A 20,058-nucleotide genomic window follows, 5' to 3' on the forward strand; every position below is an offset into this window, starting at 1 on the left:
TGCCAGACCTGTGACGGTCACGTTGCAGCGCCCCCAGGTCCCCACAGCGTCCCCGTGGGTGTCCTGATGTCATCCGCAGCGGCGGGTTCCCCTGGGCCCGTGTCCTGCAGGGCCGCGGGATGCGGCTGCACCGAGAAGAGCTTCAGGAAGAATGCGGAGCAGGTGAAGTTCCGCATCCACCTGAATTAGCTAAAGCAGTTTTGTATTGTTTTTAGAGAACTTGATTGTACCTCATGGAGAATCAGAATATGACATAACTCTCAGAAATGCCATCATCTTCAAGCAGCAGAGAGGCAAGTGACACCAAGAAAAGAGAGTATGGTTAAAATGTGCTTCTGTCATCTACTCTCCTCTAGTCAGAGATGGGACTGCCCTTTGTTCTAAAGAAAGCTGTTATACTTTGTGATGATTCTGTCTTTGACAGGCAGCAATGTCACCTTGTAAAGAAAGCAGTCAAATTCTCTTTGAATCCGGGGACTTTTGCGCAGAGTCGATGGGTAGTGATGAACACACCTCGACTAGAGACACAAATGAATCTCGAACGTGGGGAGGGAGAGCGAGCCCTGATCTATTGAGAGAGCTGCAGCTGCATCTGGATCTAACTGCCACGATATGCAAAGAACATCACAACTTTATTTGCACTTTTAAAGCGTAAAATACATCTCAAAGTTAACTGCATTGTATTCATTTAAATTTTTCCAAATCACGGTGTTCTTAAAGCCAGCCACAGAAATATTCAGGAAGACATGAAGTTTAAAAAGCTAATAGTTTCAGACTCTGATGAAAATTGTTACAAATCTTCAGTAGTACATGATATGAAGGAACTGTATTTTCAGATGCCTTCATTTGAGCTCTATCAAGTCAGGCAGCTAAGCCCGTCTGTAATAGGTAATTACTTGGAATTCTAATGAACGTATGAGCCTAAGGAGCTGACACTGCACTTCATGATCTCAGAGCACTGGTAAATGTTCTTCTTTATCCTGTAGAACGTTTCCACGTATTCGGAACGGCCCAGAAGTTCAACAAAATCTTCGTCGTGAGTTATCACCAGAAGCTGAAAGTTACGCTGCTGCGAGCGACTTTTGATTATCCTACAAAGAGATACTGGTTAGTGTATGTTTATCTAAGTCACATTCTAGTTTTACAGAACTTGAAATACATAGTACAAAACTACTTAACTATTGATAACAAATGACATGAACTGCCAAGAAATCTAATGCAGATTAGCAAGTCTATTTAAGAAATATTTTTCCTTCTCCAGATAAAGGAGGGGGAATCTAAAACTACTGCTTTGCATGTAGATTTGCAGATGCCAAAGATACGCCAGCTTAAAATGTAATTAACTTCTGCCAACTGCTATTAACATTTGAAAACTCTCCATCTTTACAGCTCACAAAGAGATCACTTACTCCACCAGCGCGTGTGCAAGAGACTCGATGTTTTCTCGATCCAGATTGGTGGTGGGCTCATCTAGCGCCAATATGCCGCAGTTGAGACAGAAGGTTTCTGCTAGAGCGAGACGGATGATGAGAGAAGCAAGCACCTAAGGAAAAAGAAACAACAAAATCTCACTCGTCAAAGCGTTTCGAGGGGAACTACATGGAAAATGCTGCTTTTAATGCCATTACAAACCACCAGTGAAGTTTATGTAACGATGTGCTGATGGTTCACAAGACGACAATAACTGATCAGTTACTGAAAATCTACATTAAAACTTCAAGTCTGAATTGAAAGGTCCATCCTACAAAGTACTTTTGGGAAAATAGCAGAGAAGTCCAAGTCAAATACTCAAAATTCAGGAGGTACTGGAAGTAAGGATTCCAATCCAAGGTGAAGATGCTCCGATGTTGCCGTGTGCATTACCCTACGCTCTGTTCACGCCCCAGCCCAGCGCAGCGGGACGGTGCAAATCCATATGGGTATCACCGAGTACGAGTTACTGAGCTCCCAGCCACTTACTAAAACGGAAGACAGTAGGATTCACCACCTTACATGTTAGTTTTGTATTACCATGCCTAATTGTATTATTATTAGATCCTCTGAACTACTGAAAATGCCGGAACACTCGATGGAAACTGCTGCCAAAAACACTTTCCAATTATCATGACTGCTGGCATCACCGTTCATGATCAAAGGAGACTTCTCAGAATATAAGCTAAGAAACCGTGAATAAGTTTCACTCTCATTTACATAGGACTCTAACGTAACATCCTAGACTGCTTTAGGATAGGACACATTTTTTTGCCTATACTGCTGTTTTCTAAGATTTGGATTTCCCCCCAGATCAGCATGGAATTTTCAAAACCAAGTACAGATCTACGCGCAGGTGGGAATTAATCTGAAAGCATTTTTCATATTCAAGCAACAATACAGTATTCATCTTCTCACAAAATATCCTTTCATGATTCTATTGCTGTATGCGCTCAATAATATTGTGTATCATTTTGTTCCATTCCTTAATTTCATTTTCTACTACTGCCTGTACCATCTGGCCACGCAAACGACCCGGCTGCCAACAGAACCCTGCTGGAGGGAACAGCGCAGGGGGAAGCGCTGCTCTGGAGGGATGGAAGTAGGTTTGTTGATCCAGATAATGGCAATTCTTCCTCAACATCAAGATCTGTTGCCATCACGGCTCTTTCAGCTGCTGCAGAGGAACAGGAGGCAGAAAGCTCCAGCTCCCACTGCAGAAGAGCAAGGAGAATGTGTCTCCCTCATGCAATTCCAATGTCCGGGGCTGGTGTCACCAGCACCCTGCACAGCCAGCCCCAGGGGTCAGGGACAGCCCTCCAGGTCTTTCCAGCAGGGAAGACATCACAGCAGCCCTGGCGGCATTTTTGTCCCTTTCTACTGTATCTCTGCATTTAGGAGGATCGCTTGTTCTGGTCGAAACAGTTCATCTAAGGACGCAGCAGTTTCCTGCAGGGAGCTTTGGCTGTCCAAGCTGCATAACCAATATGCCAGTGTCAAATGGCTACATGTATTACGGGTCTTCTTCCATACCTCAGCTCTTGTTCTTAAAAAAACAAAAGTACAGATGGTGATTTTGGAGGCAGATGAATAAGGCTGGTTCTTTTCTCTTGCTTAGGAATATTTTACTTGCTCTGTTGTAACATAAGAGACCGAGACAGCTGCACGGCTGAAGCAGAGCTGGCGGGTGACACAGGACAGAGCGGGATGAAACGCCTGGAAGTCTGGTACAGTGTGTATGTGCTGACACGGACTGAGAGGTGACGTTCGGCAGGAAAGGAGAGTAGCACAACTGTGAGAAAAAGAGATCTCCCTGTACTTAGAGGCAAGAAGACCAAGGACAAAATCCAGATACAGTGAAGGGAAATCGTACAGAATTGTAAACTGGAGTTGCAGCCAACTGTTTCCCAGCATCACTTCAGAATCCATTACTCTCTTGCATTCACCTGAGTTAGTTTTTAGAATTCTCTTTAGCAAGCACTACAAACACAAAGGTATCACCTTTTGCCCGGCACTACATCTTCCTCGCATATCCAGTGCTGTATCTCCCTTGATCATCACTACTCTGTAATTGTAACTTCTTCTTTTGTCAGAGGCTGAGACATTCTCATCCGCATCAGAACGGATTTCTATATATTCAATATCTAAAAATGGGAAGGAGAGAGCTTTTACATTATCAGAAATCTTTAAAAATATCACAGGATTAACAGTTGAGAGGTATAATACACTAACAAAAAAATTCTATTAAGAACTCCCATTAATACTCATATATTTGAAATTCATTTTTCCAAAGGAATTGACTCATGCAGTTCCCCTCTCCCAGGAAACTTTACCTTTGGAAAACACTGAAACGGGAAAATTAATTCTGTTTGTCCTGTGACTTACTACATAATGTGTGATAAAAAAATTATAGTGTGAAAAACAACTATTTAATATCCTGGATTTTCAGTGTTTTGAACAAACACTTTTCCGTATGCTGTGCTCAGAATCAAGTGGATACATACGGGCAAAGCTACAACAAAAATGCATACCTTGTCCTCTGTAGGTGCTTCGCCAAAGGTCACGAATTATTTTGTTGATTTCTTCCATCTTCATGCTGTGAAATGTCATTATTGCTCTAAAGAAGAACAATAAAAAAACGTAAACTGTTAGGGTGCAACCATGGACTGCTATGGACTACAGGAGCTTCAGGGAAGGCAGCAGCTCCCTTGCCTTTTACTAAAAATATCATAAATACCAGTTCATTTTGAACGCAGAAGTATCTAAAGACCAACCACACTCTATTGCATAAATAATCCTGGTCTCGCAACCAAATTCTGGTCTCAGTCTCAGGAAGCAGAAGAGTAATGAAGACAAAAAGATTCGCAGTCAGTCACCCAATGGACAGCAAGTTTATCTGACTTTTAAGAGGTTTGTAATTGATGGGTGAGGTCTGTTTTCAGACTGACACCACGAGGACAGATTTGATGTAGTGTTACTCACTGGCACGGTCCCCCAACAATGCAAATAATGGGGGCTTGGTAGGAAGTGAGAGCTGGTAAAGTCTCCTCAGAGCAGAGAATTCTGTACTGAGAATATAACTTACAATGACTCAAACAGATGTTATGACCGGAGCTGCCTTTCTCTTCAGCAGCACAAGTGACACAGATGTCATTAATAATTTTCAATTGAATTTCCCTGGTTAATATATCAACATGACTGTAGTTCAACAATAGATGATTCCTTCTGAAAGCATTCAAGAAAGGACAAGATGCTACATTTCTAACTTGGCTTTTGAGGGAAAAAGCGTTCTGTAATGAAATAAATGCTTGCTCTATTGATGCCAACGTCTTCTTTCAAAAAAATACGGTAGAAACAAAATATATTTCTGAAATGGACTTTTACACATACTTTTCCCACCTCCCCTCTTATGGAATTATTTCCATCTGCTCTGGGGAAACCTGAAGGATCCACTCGAATAGGATTTTTAAAGTATGAAGAAAGAAGAAAGTGCTTTCAACTATTCATTAAACCCAAGAATGTATTATTTCTCAATATTATTAAGTCAATAGCGATTATCTGACAGCACAGAACACCCAAAATGTTGGTGTTCCCAGCTACAGATACAGCTTTCAACCTCTGGCCATTAGAGTTAACATTTTGTCTCACTGATTTTTCAGATGATTACCAATAAGTGATGCTTATCTATTTTTCTTGAAACTACAAGACTGGTTTCCTGTTTTGCCTTAAATAGAAACAATAGATTGTTTGATATCATACAAAAAGATTCTGACTTCTAAAAGGGAAATTCTTGGAGTGCATTTCCATTTAAGCTGAAAGGGAAGAATTATACACGCCCTGACAATTTAATTCTCAAATAATTATATCAATTTACTATTTCTAAGTTACCCTTGGCAGTCTGAAATGGAAAGCTGCTTTTGCATCAAGGTTATCGATAGTAAAAAAGTGTAAACCATTTCAGAATCACCCACAGAGGACAATACTTACTTATCAAGAGCCTTGTAATAAAGGTCCAGGTCTTTGTTCACGAGCTCTGTTGTTCTCATAACGATCATCATCTCCCTGTATTTTTCGTCTGCGTCTCTGAACTGTGACTCTCGAAGTTCCTTTTTAAACCGAACGATCTCTTCCTCAAATCCACGTTGTCGGCCAAGTGCAACATCGTGGTTTCTTTTCAGAGATTCTATTTTCTCTTCTAAACGTTTTTGTTCACTGTGAAACCATAATTGGTATATGAGCCTTTTGTATCTAGCGTTGCATGATCTTTTAATCAGGTTCTAATTCTATGTCAGACAGTAGCTCATTCTACTGTAACTATAACTTCTGTAACAGTTAAAATTCTAGTACAAACATCACTGAAATTAAGACATCATTGCAATAAAAATATTGTTAAGTTTAAGAACATAGTCAAATGGCTATTCTGAGTGGGAGAAGCAAGTTATCAAGTTTGAATGCCAAAGTGCTACAAGTAGAAATGTGGACCAGGAAACACACTAAAGCCCAGGGAATATGAATTCAGATATTCAGCGAATTCTTGTGTAAAAACCGCTGAAGTGCCTGAAGACACTTACTTTTTCATTTGTGGGACTTTCATTTCTCCCATCTCCTTCACAAGCTGTTTTATATTGTCTTCAACTTCTTTCAGGTCTTCATTCCGCTTCCTCAAAGTCAGATTATCCTCCAGCCACCTCTCCTGTATCTATCACCACAGAAAGCAAGAAGGTATATAATATGTCAGTATATTGATTCGCAATTTCAAAGTATGAGCTCCGCACAACTTTCAAACTTGCTGCAAACATAAACTACTTGGCAACGCCGAAAATTCTCTCAGTGAGATCTTGTGCTAGAAAGAGGCTATAACGGAAATCAGCAGTATTATTTCATATTTCACTCTGAAATATTACTTGCAGCATTCCTTGTCACAGGCGAACACAAGAGTGATCCTGTGTGCAAGTATCGATCAATGTTTCAAACAGGGCAAGGAATTTAGGATGAGATTTAACGAAGTCCCCATCTCAGTTCTACAAGTTAGACAGTAAGTGGTGCGGTAGAACGGGGAAAGGCATCTTTCCTATAAAGAATATAAACAGTATTTCAAATGTACATACAAGGATTTAAAGTACATGATAAAATCTGGAGTAACTAGTGACTTTTGGCACCTGCAATCAGAAACACCGTACCGCAGTCTTACTCCAGAAAACATGTATTTTCTGCACAAAGATCCTTCTGAAAAGGCCTGATACTACCCCAACAAAGCAAGAAAGGAAAGTTTTCTAAATGCATCTACTTTTCCATATACAAACCTCAAGACTTTTTTCAGCCTAATGCTGAGGGAGAAGACAAACCTTGCACCACGACAGACCCAGGCAGACCCACACCAGAACCAGAAGTCACTTCAACTATGCAAAATATATCTCCCTGCAAATCAATACATCTACCTTTTGAGTGTCAATGTCTTGGCGAATTGTTTCCATCTCTTTACTTATCTTTTCCTTCTGTTTCTCACAGGCAGCCAACTGAGACTTTACTTCTTCAAGCTCAGCCTCCTTTTGCTAAAGAAATAAAATTGTACATGATTTAGACACGGAAGTGCTTTTAATGTCAAATTTTTCTTGATTGTTTTTTAGGTTACCTTTTTATAGTCGTCTTTTCTTTGTTGAATATAGTTTTCAATTTCTTTCACGTACTTGTTTATGTCTTTAACTTTCTCTTTTATGACACTGATCTACGGGGAAAAGATTTCCAATGAAATGCAGTCTTGTATCCCAGAAACAATACGCTCTGTAGCAAAGATTAGATACTGGAAAACAGTGTGGTCAAAGTACAATTCCTTATTATAACTCCCTTTCATTTATAATAAAGCCTTCAGCTTTTGAAATCCAGATGCTCCTTATTACCATGAAAATGTTTTCCAGAACAAATGGTAAATCACTCATTTGTTCTTACACAGAGGGCCACTTCACCTGAGAAAACCAAGTTTGTCTTGGCAAGGACAAGTTACAGGCACCCCGGCTCTTCCTCTCCCATCTATTAGGAGGGGCTTTTTAATACCTTCAGTCACTAATTATTGCCAAATGTTCCTAGAAGCCTTGTGGCAAGACTGACAAAGGTTCACTACAACTGAGCTCATCTCCTGATTTGGTTGTGTTTCGTTTCTTCCCTGAAAGTTCCACCACTCTAAAGCATTTGCCGAAGTCACTGCTGTTTCCTAAAAGCAAACTCATTACCATGGCTTCCTTCCACGCCTGAACACCGACACATAAGCCCATCCCCAGCTATGCCAAAAGCAAACCAACCTTCTCTTGTGCTTCTTTATTACTTGTAGTCCTTTTATTCATCAGATCCTCCTTCTCCTGCTGCAGTTTTTCTAAAGTGGCATCCAAAGGAAACGCCTGTTCTTGTGCTTCCTGAAAAGCAGTTGGAGAAAGTCCTTTTTATTTTCTCGTTCTGTTAAAGATCAACAATTTTTCAAGTTGTAAAAACCATTATGTGCTTTTTTTTTTTAATGTGTGTTGAATAAAATGATGCGAAAATGTATTAATAAAGTTCTGGAAATTCCCAAAGATCTGCAACAGCAGCACAGAACAAACATTTTAAAATACATCTTATTTGCCAGCACTACAGACAACGTTAAATATAACAAGATTTGTTTTTCCCCCAGGACAACATATCTAATAGTTCATAATTCAGAGTATTTCCTACCTTGATCTCCCTGCAAAGGGACTGAACCTCAGTGGTTAACTCCACCGTTTGCTCCTCCAGCTGCCGCCGACGCTGCATGCTGCTGGAGATCTGGAGTCTCTCTGCTTTCAGCTCATTGACTGCACTCTTGAGCTGCTGAATCTGAGCCTGCTGGTCCTGCTTGAGTTTTTGATTTAACTCAATTTTACCAGTAACTGTGGTTGAAAACAGAGTGAAACAGTCCATCTGTTATTACAAACATTTATTCTCTTATGAAAATTTAACTCTAAATTAAACTCATATAATCCCCAAAAAAACCCCAAAACAACAAAGTATTAGAATACAGTTATTTCAGAATGTAAAATGAGTAAACTGCAATTTTAATGGCAGAAAGTTTGGAACATTATTTTCAACACAAAAATGAAGTATTCATTTTGTATGACCTACCTGTATCCCACAAGTGCTTTTTCTCTTGTTTTTCTTGACTTACTTGTAGAACAGACCTACTTAGATCGACTCCTAGCAGCTTAGCCTCCTGCTGAGCAATTTTTCGTTCACAATCCCTAATATCAGCCTGAAACCATAAGGAAAAGGGCTATTATTATTGTATTAGTGTTTAACAATAGATTTTTTTATCTCTGACACACAACAAGCCGGGGGCTTGAGGCACACATGAGACCTTCACATTTATCTCCTCTGCTGGAGCAATGGCACATCACTCAGGGTAAGGTTACATCAGCTAGAAACTGGAACTCGGAGCGTGCGAGGAAGCCTGTCAGCAGGGATGGACGGGCGCTGCACATCCCCAGCACGCCTCGCAACAGGTACATGTGCTGCCTGTCTCTGACAACAGGACTGTCGGAGCCTCAGGAGCTGCTGCCGTCTCCCACCCGTGAATGCTCTTCAGTCGTCTGTCTGGCACCAGGTTCTCTGTATAATTGTCCCTCTCGTGGTTCTCAGTCAAGCAAAGATTGTGTGTTGGTAATAGAGGCATGACGACTGTTCCAAACAATCTCCTGCGTCAGAATAAGTGTAGGATATCCGTTCGCCTTTACCATATATTCAGATGGCATGGAAACACGTGTGACAAGATTTCAGAAGAACACAGAGGAGATGCTGAGCATACCCTGAACCAGAATGACTACGAGGAACGAAAACCACTTTGCTGTACTTGTGTTTGCGCTCAGGTTGTGGATTACACTTCTTTTCCTCGTTACTATAGCCCAGAACTGAATCAGAACTCAAGGGACTCTGCGGTCCTCAAATGCAACAATCATTCCATAAAACCTCTAAGTTTTATTAGTACCAAGACCACCTATGTTATGCTGTCTTTTAAAATATTTTTATTTGCTTGAAAAGTCTTAAGATCTCACAGTTTTGACACATGATTGAATATCTACATATTTAGATGCTAGTGAGTATGGCTTTATATATTACAAGACGCAACCAAAGCATACCTGGTACCTCTCCATCAGTGTTATATCCTGCAAGCACGCCTTGGCACCTTCCTCCTCAGACAAAGCCGCCTGCAGCTGCGACTCCTGTTCTTCGATCTCACCCTTCAGGCTCACCAGATCCCTGTTTGCATTCTGGATCTTGTTCCTCAAACCTGGTATGTCTGTATTTTGGAGTTCAACTACCGTTTGCCTGAAATAAAATACACCTCCATTAAAATTTCCTTTATCAAAAACAGTAGCATAAATGCAAGATATTCAAGACCACAAAATCTATGGTATGATTTAATGGCGGAAGATTTAACTTAGGCAAAATAGTATTCCCTTAACCTTGCCCATGTTAGATTAAGCCTATGTTATATATCCTGCTAAGGTAATACATCCCTTATTTTAGACAGGTGAGATGAAACAAACAAGCAAACAAAATCATCTGGTTTTCAACTGCAGCAAGTGCTGAGGAGGGGGTCCAAATCCACTGTACAAGAGTGCCCTCTTGTGAAGGAAACGCCTACCCTGAACGAATATTCTCCAAATTCTCTCAAAACAACAATCTGCAAATTTCTTGAGACTTGAGTCTCTTCACCTGCTGGCAGGAAACCTACATGCTCTTCTTTTAAATGCTGTTGATACGTTAAACCAACCAACCAACCCCAAAACAAAAATCCCAACCAAAAAACACCCCGAAACACAGGTCTCTGACAAAGACTCTTTAGGGCTGGTGGTACCGGTTTGTGTTTTGGAAGGAGGCAACAGGAAAAGGGAGGCAACAACAGAACAGCCTGTCCAATATTTTCATAGCTTTAAAAACCCAGACAAATTCAGCCTGGAAATTGGAAAATACTGTAGGTACTTTTTCCGAATTTGTTAGTATTACCTACCGTCTGTATTACCTTGCGAGTGCAAAAACAATTACAACACAAAAAGATGTGTTAAATAACTGAAATAAGGGAATGAATTCAGTCCAATATAATATGGGTTATTAGTATCAAAGATACATTCCCAAATGATGGAATTGCACGTGACTGAACCTCAAGGAAAGATAAATGGAATTGGGAATTCACTAGAAAAATCCAGAGATGACTTCTGAGAACATCGTAATTCATATGAAACTGCCAGCAAGAAAAAGTACTGTTAAAGGAAATATAAATCAAGATCTTATTAAAGGGTGTTTGATACAGATCGAGTTCCCATTCTGCCTACGCAACTTCCATCTCAGCATTTTTAAGAAACATATTGCAGGTGACGTGGTATGAAAACATTTCAGTAACAACAAAACCAGCCTGTTCATTTTAAATTACAATGAGAAGAGACAAGGAGCAGAACTGTGACTGCAGAGTGTAAATAACTGGTGGAAAAGCAACTATATAACCATTTTTTCTACCTCAATCTCACAAGAAGACCCAAAGGACCAGAAATATCAAAAATATAAAATACTTTAAAAGTCTGAATGGGCAGAGAACAAATGCTAGAAAATATTTATCTCAATTATGAGATTTTTGAATGAATTAACTAGCCCTAAAATAAAACAGCCTTCATGTCTGCACGAGTTATAATAATCCAGCCCCAAGCATTTGAAAGAAAACAGCTTGCAGCAATATGGCTCAAGTACTTTACCGAAGTGGTTTGAGACTCATCATTTCATCGCGTTTTAGCTCTTTTCTTTTAAGCTCAGACTCGGTTGACTTCAGTTTGTCCGGCGCCAGCCGCAGCTTGGACTGCAGGTCACTGATGACGTCCTGCAGCTCGGCCTCCGTTTGAAAAACTCGCTGACAAACTGGACAACACGACTGGTTTTCCTCCGTCAGTTGAGTAATGAACTGGGAATAAACGGCGGTGGCTCCGGCAAGCACCGCTGGTTTAATAAGAAACAAAAGACTTCGTGTAAAAACATAACCAGTGTGTAATCAGATCTAAACTAGTTATCTATTTGTCATAAACGAGACAAAATTAGCACCCACAAAATAACAAAGGCAGGAAACCAAAGCAGCCCTGGGTGACCTGGTCGGAATTGTATATAAATATAGAAGTTTACCTCGCTGTTTTGAGCTTTTTTCAATTTCATCCTGGAGTTTGTTCAGATCGCTGTCGAAATCTTGGCTGCCGCAGACATCGAAAATCTGCGCTTCGTGAAGGGACAACTGCTCTTCTTTCCTTCTGAGCTCACTACTGGCATGAGATTTGTCATATTCTACCGATGCCAGTCGTTTGCTGAAACATCAATGCATAAACTCTCTTATTACACATAAATCATACAGATTTCAGACTGTTTAAGCAAAAACGAAACTGCAGTTAATCTGAAATTGATATTGCAGAACTGTCATCAGTTCTGCAATAATTTTTCATGAAATCTATACCGTCAACTTTTTATTAATCCAAATATAGTATAAAGTGTTTAATTTTCATTCCCCTTTGTTTTCTAGACCCCCTAATGATGAGAAACTAATTTATAATGACAAAGCCATACAAAACTTTCTAGAATAAGCCAATATCAAGTTTTTTCTCCTACTGCAATTATTGCCTATGAGATATTATTGAACCTCAAAAAATGTTACCATCCTTCTACTCCTGTTCCACAGTTTTGAATTGTGCAATATGCTTATACTCTTTGTCTTTCTTTCTTTTGTGGAAGTTTAAGGCGCGTCACTGCAGAGTGTGCTGGTGTTATCTATTCTTTCTGACAAATAGTTTTATATAGTCCAATTAAATTAGGAACAGATAATCACACATGAATTTGTGATCTAGTCACTAACAATTCTGGGACTTAGAAAGTCAGGAGACCAGCAATTTCCACTCCCCAAGCACCGCAGTTCATCTTGGATTAGCACAAACAATTAAGGCTGTTCCAGAACAATAGTTTGCTGTCTGCTTTTACTGCTGCCCTTGACCTGCTGCAAGTGTTGTAGTCTGTGCTAGCGAGTAAAATTACATCAGCTATATATTACAAACACTCTGCAGGACGCTTGCTTTGATTTTGGAGATGCATAAATAAACAATAAAGAATTAAAGTAGGAAGTATGTTAAGCATACTAAACTTTCCAACATTTAAGTTCATCACTACATAAACACTTATGGAGACATAATCAATTAAATTAATACGTACTTAAGTTTACCAAGATTATCTCTTGTCTGATTAATCTTTTTATTTTTACTATGAAGCCAGTCTTCAAGCTGGTTTTTGTTCGGAAAGTATCCCAACAGTGACGTCAGTTCATCAGAATGTCTTGATTTTATTTTTCTAATCTGCTCTTCTTTGTCTGCCTGGGGAAATGAAGCATTTTGTATTAATTTTTTCATATCTTCAAGTTTATGTCACTCAATACATTCACGGAGTTAATGGCTCTATGAAGTCAGGCAGAAGCTTTACATACGATTGCTGATAAACACCCGCAAAAGACACAAATCTTGAAGGGACTGTATTAATTTTGTGTCCCTCTCTTATGAGATGATGATACAAGAATTACTTTGTCTTTCTTCAGGATCTCCATTTGGGTAATTGTTGCGGTATGCAGATTCAACTGTTCCATCTCCTGATCCAGTTTCCGAAGAGTTTTGTCCAGGTTTATCTTCTCATTTTGCAGAGTTCGTACTTCTAGTTCAAGCTTTTCTACGTTGCTGTTCCTCTCAGCTTTCTCCAGCTCATGTTCCTGAACAAAAACACAAGCTCAGAAGACTTAAATAATTACACAAATGAATAAAGTTCTATCTAAAGGAAAGAGAAGAAAGCTCTGAGGGTGCCCAGCAGCTGTACCATTAGCTGTTACAGGAATTGTTATAAGATCTGTAAAGAATACATGAAATAATTTCAGACTGACTAATGCCACGATGTCACCACCTCTGGCAATTACCCTGTTTCTAACTCAGCGAACAGAAGTGGTATATTCATTCTATGCATGCCCCAAATAGATGGGGAATTCAAATGGCAAAAATGAAACAGAAATGGAGTAAACATTAACAATTTTTTGTTTGTTTGCTTGTAATGATAAAGCCAAAAGTTTTTACTTCAAACTTCTATAGATTTTCAATTACTTTAACTTACCGTCTTGACAATCTCCTGATCCAACTCCAGAATTCTGTCTGAAAACCCTTCCAACTGCTGCAATTCATATTTTACATTCTTCAGCTCAACTTGCTTCTTATTTTGAATGTCTGATTTCAGGTCAATGGTTCTTTCTAATCCAGTTTTCTTGTCTCTTATTTCATCTATCTGTTTTTGTTTCATTGCTTCTTTTCGTGCAAATTCTCTCTGAAAGAAGCCAGCAATACTATACTCATTATTTTTTCATAGGAAAACAACATTTTAAAACGCTTTTTCACACTAGCTTGCAAATAGTCACCACTGTAATACAAGGCATTGAAACAGAACTTGACAAAAAATTCCTGCTGCGATGTTGCAATAGGAAGAAGCAGATGCACCGCACTGGTAGAGCTCTGGGGGAGCAACTGCATTTCGGAGATGACTTCAAAAATGTGCTTATTCTTAAACCAGTTGCCCACTGTAATTCTTCCTCAGGATTCTTAGCTTGTCAGTGACCCCGCCGCATGAGAAGACTGCTGAGAAAAACCCGTCTGAAGAACCGCCTGCTCGATAGATTTGGCAGTACAGACCACGCTTAATTCCAAAACTAATAACCACTGAAAGATTCAGGCAACCCATAATAAGGAATTCTGGAAGAAAAACCAAAGGCTTCTGTTTTCCCTCCCCAACATTCTTCCTCCCAGCACCATGAAGACACATAGGGACCAGTAACACACTAATAACCAAAACTACACTACTAAACCAACCAAATTCTCACCATCAAATGATTTGCAGCTTCTGCATCTCTCTCCTGTCTCTCCTTCAACAACACGTGAAAATTGGCGACGTGCCGTTCATTCAAGGGCGCTCGCTCAAAACCATCCAATTCCAGCTCTGCTGCCAAAGACTGAATTAACGAGTCCCTCGTTGTGATGTGCTCTTGGTGCCGATCCGCTTGCAGTTGAAGACGACCTTCACAAAAAGAAAACGTGGCATAAACGCTCAAAAACTGAGGCAGAAGACACACTTAGGATTCAAAGACAATTGCAACCATTTTCTTGAAATCTTTGAAACACAAGTATTTTTAAACAACACAAGAAGCTCAAGAGTGAAGACAAGCTGTAGTTTGAGGGGTTGCTATTACAGGTAACTGATTTTTTATTAGTTAAATAAATCAAGAATTTAAAAGAAGGCCTCTTAAAACACTAAATATATTATTCTGATAAATATAAACAAAGCCCAAACAGATTTTATATATGTGTATATAACACAGCTTTACTGAAATTCCCACAGTCCACCTGAAAGAGAACAGATGACATATGAAAGAATATTATCCTAATGCCCCTGACTGGTGCCCAGCCCCACCTGAGACACTGAGTACACCACGCATTCAACTTCCACGTTTTTCTCAGTTAAAACACACATATAAAATCACATCTGGTCAGTGGCGTCTTCATCACCTCAAGAAAGTACAAGCTCAGACAATGAAAACAACTGGATTGCAAACTGCTAGGCCGACGCTGATCTGTGCCACCATAAATTATCTATTTGGAATATTTTTATAAAGAATGGTCCATTTAAGAACAAAGGTACCACATGGTGTAACCACAGCTCAAAACAAGCGCACATTAGAAACTCGGACCTGTCCGGTGGCGAGAGTCTCACAGCACGCTGTGCAGCTGAGCACAAGCTCAGACACCTTTATGGGTTTTGTCCAGTTCAAATCCCTTCAATTCTCATCACTAGTTCCAGTTCAGATCTTAATTACATTAAAAATAAATACAAGGTACAGATGAAGGTTAAAATACCTCGTTCAATAAGGAGTTCCGATTTCTCGCTGTTAAATCTCTGGCATTCTTTAGTGGCTCTATCTAATTCACGCTTACAGTCCGATAATCTCTTCTCCTTCTCGTTCACTGTTCTCTGGTGGTTCTGGTACCTGTCCCTGAGCTGTTCGTCTGTTCCTTGAAAAACCTGTGCACCAAACACAGCATAAAGCTGGCTTTCGGACTAAATTCATAAGCCAACTAATGATGTTTTAAAAAGTATAGTTTTCACCATAACAGCATTCTAGAAATTAGACATCAACACCTCCTACACAGAATTTCTACATTAAGACATATATTAAGAAAAAGTAAACATGCTACAAGCATAACTTGAAGAAGAAAACCCCTTTTTCTTAGGCTAAATGAATCTAAATTTTTACCACTAAGGAATTTATTTGTTTTTCAAAACAGTGTTAAGTGCCTTGTCACAATCACAACAGAAGACTGGCAATTATTTCTTATTTTAAGAGAAAGAAATAAGAAATCTTAATATTAACACCAGGACTCATCACATCCTGGTCAGAACAAGTGCTGGCTGTCATCCACATGCACTGAGAGGCAGATATTTTCAAGTTACACACTGCAGGGCACTGTTACCAGTAATCACCACTTTTACAAAAGCTTTTGTCAGTATTTGCCTTCCTGGCAAGCTAATCTATGGTAGAGGGAAAAGCTACAGAAAGCAATTCAACCCAAATTACGCAGAAACTAATACGGCTTTATTGAGCCGTATTTGCAATAGCTGATAATATCAAGCAAGCCTCATGCGCTTCGACGTTCTTCACCAATATCTGATGCATAATGAAATATAGACTTGGTTCACTGCAAAAGACAGAGTGATCCTTCAGCACAGAATGTAAAAGGCAACCTTTTTCATCTTCTGTTGCAAATCTTCGTTATCTTTCTCCATCTGCCTCCTCCTGCTCTCCAGGGCTTTCACGTCATTGTCCAACCTCATTGCTTTCACGAGATTCTGTTCAACCGCTGCCAGAGAGCTCTGCAAAGGAAAGGATGCTGCAAGTAAAACATCCCACCAGCTTATGCATCCCATAATCAACTGTTCCATGCAACATAGTCAGCCTAAGCGTAAAACCTTCACCTTTATTAGGTATTTTTTAAAAATAGCCGGGTTTAAGTTTTAGTTTAGTTTTTGTTTTAGTTGCAGTTTGTGACAGTTTTAGTTACCCGCTACATTTGAGAGAGATTTTAAATTACGCTACAAAAACCCAATGCCGCTACCAGAATTTCACAAACTATGTTCTTAAACCTCCACTGACGGTTGACGGACTAAAGCAGCGTCGGCCAGGTTTGTTGAGGTATGCTTGATTCTGCTTCAGAGCAAAGGATCAGATAAAACATACAAGTGTAAGATTTTAATGAGGAAATTCATGCAGCTTTCACATTCTTCTGTGTTCTTTAGTTCTTATGGACTGTTTTGTATTAAAGTCTTAACGTAATCATCACACAAATTACCTTTAGCGGTTCAAGCTGACTCTCAATAGATTTCACATTGTCCTTCGAAGCAGCCAGCTGAGCCTCTCTATTGCTAAGATGATTCTGGATTTCCTGTGCTTTTTCTTTATTCTGTTTTAGGTATTTCAGTTCTGTCTGACACTCTTTTACTTTCAAGCTTTGTTTCAGTCGTACCTGACGGAGAGTGTCGAGGGCTTTAATGTACCTTTAAAAAAACCCCAAACAACAACATTTCAGATCCTGCTGGCAACACAGCAATACTGACGTATGAAACAACGCCTTAAAGATTTTCATTTACACCTGCGTTATTAGAAAAGACATTTCTTAGCTTTTATTGAAGTGCAGTAAAAAGAAAAACCTTGTTGCTGAAAAGATCTCATCAAATTTTTGTTTCAGGGCCTTCCCTTCACTTAATGGCCAGTTGGATTCTTCTTGGTGGCAGAAAATGACATTGTTAAGCACCGATTTGGAAACACCAAGGGCGCTGATCATCTCCCGATCGATTTCTGCACACTTGGAACTCAGACTAGCCTTCTCGCCATGCCTGTGGAGCACAGATAGAGAAAATCCCCAAACAGGTTACTGGCAAATTCTTTTAAAAGTAAATAGCATTTTTAATATATAATCTCATTGTAACAGAGCAACTGAAGAACTTAACAAGTAACGAGTTTTAAGCATATAATGACCATGTTCAACACACGCATTTAAGACTATCAGTATTTGTAGTCAGGACTATTACGCATTTTAAAACTAAGCAGAACCACCAGAGGGAGCAAAAATGATCTTGAATGAAGTTAAGTGAATATAGTTTTTCAATAGTGGAGATCAAGAGTTAAACTCGGGCCAAGAGTGACCTGAAACTGAAAATGGTGCTAAGGGAAGCAAAGCCTATATGCTGCACACAATGCTACCTTCAAACTGTATCATTAGTAATACAATTTCCAAATCAGTGCAAGTAAATGCATGTCAGTAGTTCATAAATTGGTGACAATCAAATGTAGGATTTTGGACTTAACTAATTGATTAAGTGATGAAACTAAACAGCTTTAATCTAAGAGCGCGGGTAAGTGCTTCAAGGAATGCACTATGCAGTTTTCCCTTGTCTTATACACCAAAAAAAACGACCTTCATGCCAAAGTAATAAAAAAAACTTGATGACTTACTTTGTTCTAGTAATGACACCTTCAAGTGTTTTAAATTCTGTTTTCTTGCCTTTCTGGGTACAGACCATGGACCGCTGGACAGCTACAAGCTCCCCGTTTACATCTCGAAACTGTAATCGAATCTGAGCTCTAACATCTGTCTCATTGGCAACCTTCAGCAGAAACAAAAATCCTGAGTAAGGGACATTCTTCTCAACATCCAAACGAATAAGTGACTTCCCAGCCGTGGGAAGTCTCATCTTCCTGAAGCAAGACAGGCAGCTCACGTCTGCCTAGAACCTGAGATCCCCGCTTTCATCCCAACCTGAGAGCAGTTCAGTATTTTACTTAGGAGTAAAAACACATTAAATCCAGTCACTGTGGCTTTTACCTTTGGATCGTGAACAAATGAGCTCCCTTTGGTGCCAGGAGGAAAATCACCAGTGCATATATATTTAAGACATTCGATGATAGTCTAAGAAAACAGAAATAAGTATATAGTTATAATGGCATCTTAGAGTAAACACGATAGAATACAGGCAAAAAACACAGTTAACAGCCCAAATATTTACGAATGAGCTAAATATGCAAGGCAAGAGGACTGTTTTTTTGAGTGTCCGAATATAGTACTTTCCAAAACCAGTTTTAATCAGGATCGCGATCAGTTTCCTATGAAAAATATCAACAAGTGCTCTGCAAAATCCAGATCTCTGGTAATGCTAAACACCACAATATTAACAGTGAACAGCAATATTTTTGCCATATTACTAAAGCCTTTCTCTGGAGATCATTATTCATATTTTGAGGCCTTTCAGAGCTATTTACCAGTGCAAAACCAAACATCCAGTAAATCATACCGTTTTTCCTGCACCATTTGGTCCCACCAGGATAGTTAATGGACTAAAGAAAGTGATAATTTGTTTGTCTTTATCCTCTACACCAAAACTCCTCACTCCGAGGATACTCATTTTCTCAATCTTCGACATTTCTGCTGATTTTCTTCTCTTCCAAAGTCACAAGTGTAAATGTTGTAAACCCCGTGACACAAAAACCTCATGAAAAATCTAGAAGGCAGAAATCTCAGCGCATCACTGAAAGCTGACGATCTGTATAAACACAAAATATTATGAACATCTTTAAACACACAGCTGAAGTTTTCCAGTCACTGCTCGAGGTACAGAACACAGGCTGAGAAGCTCATCAACCGCAAATGAAGAGAACTGCCGTTCTATTTGTTATCAGATCAAACACAATGGCCAAAACCAACCCCTGAAGCGTGTAAGAAACGTGCTTTATTCCACATCACAAACGCACACACACACTTTCCGAACGCTGCAAACACAAGAGGCATTGATATTTTTTCCCTTCAAAAATCCACCGTTGTACTGCAACACTCAGCATCCCTACTGCCTGTCCCTCACAGGGCCACGTTCAGATTTGCCTGGGCCATCCAGCATTATTTTTATCCCGACATAAGGAGGAATTAAAACACGCAGGTCCCACGGGCTGCACACGGGGCAGGTGGGGGAACTGATGGAGGCAACTCCGACCCTAAGGCCGGTTACCGAGCCATGGAACACATGTCTATTTCATGTGTATTTCACGTGGAGTGTTTCGGTTTCACTCGGCCGGAAAAGCTGCTCAGAGCGCTCCCCGGGCAGGCTCCAACCCGGCCCCTCAGGGCAGGCCCGGCGCGCTCGGCCAGCGCTGCGGGCGGCGGCAGCGGCGGGGGGCCCGGGCGGGAACGGGCATTTCCCGGAGAAACCCCGCCGCCGGGGCAGAGGTGGGCAGCGGGAGTTTCCCGCCCGGAGCCCCGCGCTGCAGCGGGGGAAGACATTTTCCAGGGAGAGCCGGCGGCCCCGCCGCAGCGGAGGCGGCCGTTCCCCTGCCCGCCGGCACCGCCGACCCCCCGCCCCGGTACCTCCGCTCGCCGCCGCGCTCCCGCGCCTCCCGGCAGCCACCGCGGCCGCCGCCCCGCCCCGGCAATGGCGGCCCCG

At 40.4% G+C, this 20,058-nt stretch overlaps 1 protein-coding gene across 2 annotated transcripts; it reads right to left on the bottom strand.

The window, feature by feature from the left end:
* Positions 1-613: 613 nt before the first annotated feature.
* RAD50 (RAD50 double strand break repair protein) lies at positions 614-20,058 on the bottom strand. 2 transcript variants are annotated; one of them, XM_065029461.1, is made up of 26 exons: positions 19,983-20,058; positions 18,919-19,167; positions 18,453-18,536; positions 18,083-18,234; positions 17,278-17,463; positions 16,920-17,124; positions 16,315-16,443; positions 15,429-15,594; positions 14,399-14,592; positions 13,642-13,848; positions 13,067-13,249; positions 12,706-12,863; positions 11,638-11,813; positions 11,220-11,457; positions 9,609-9,798; positions 8,599-8,725; positions 8,173-8,366; positions 7,767-7,877; positions 7,103-7,195; positions 6,909-7,022; positions 6,042-6,169; positions 5,458-5,682; positions 4,002-4,087; positions 3,472-3,614; positions 1,410-1,543; positions 614-1,091 (listed from the first exon to the last, which is right to left on the bottom strand). In XM_065029461.1, the coding sequence occupies exons 2-26, from the start codon at positions 19,045-19,047 to the stop codon at positions 905-907; spliced, it is 3,939 nt and encodes a 1,312-aa protein (XP_064885533.1). In that variant the 5' UTR covers positions 19,048-19,167; positions 19,983-20,058; the 3' UTR covers positions 614-904. The 2 variants fall into 2 exon arrangements, with proteins under 2 accessions (XP_064885533.1, XP_005512485.2); XM_005512428.3 differs by lacking the exon at positions 19,983-20,058 and having other exon boundaries at positions 18,919-19,222.

Source organism: Columba livia, chromosome 14 (assembly GCF_036013475.1).
Source record: "Columba livia isolate bColLiv1 breed racing homer chromosome 14, bColLiv1.pat.W.v2, whole genome shotgun sequence".
In the NCBI taxonomy this organism is placed as follows: domain Eukaryota; kingdom Metazoa; phylum Chordata; class Aves; order Columbiformes; family Columbidae; genus Columba; species Columba livia.

Excerpts from the sequence above, each read along its gene's own strand:
- RAD50 (XM_065029461.1), bottom strand. The coding sequence starts at position 19,047 with ATGTCGAAGATTGAGAAAATGAGTATCCTCGGAGTGAGGAGTTTTGGT. Across the intron at positions 15,595-16,314 it reads TGCAACAGAAGATGAAAAAG|GTTTTTCAAGGAACAGACGA; the intron begins GTTGCCTTTTAC and ends TTTGGTGCACAG. Across the intron at positions 9,799-11,219 it reads ATGAGTCTCAAACCACTTCG|GCAAACGGTAGTTGAACTCC; the intron begins GTAAAGTACTTG and ends ATTTTATTTCAG.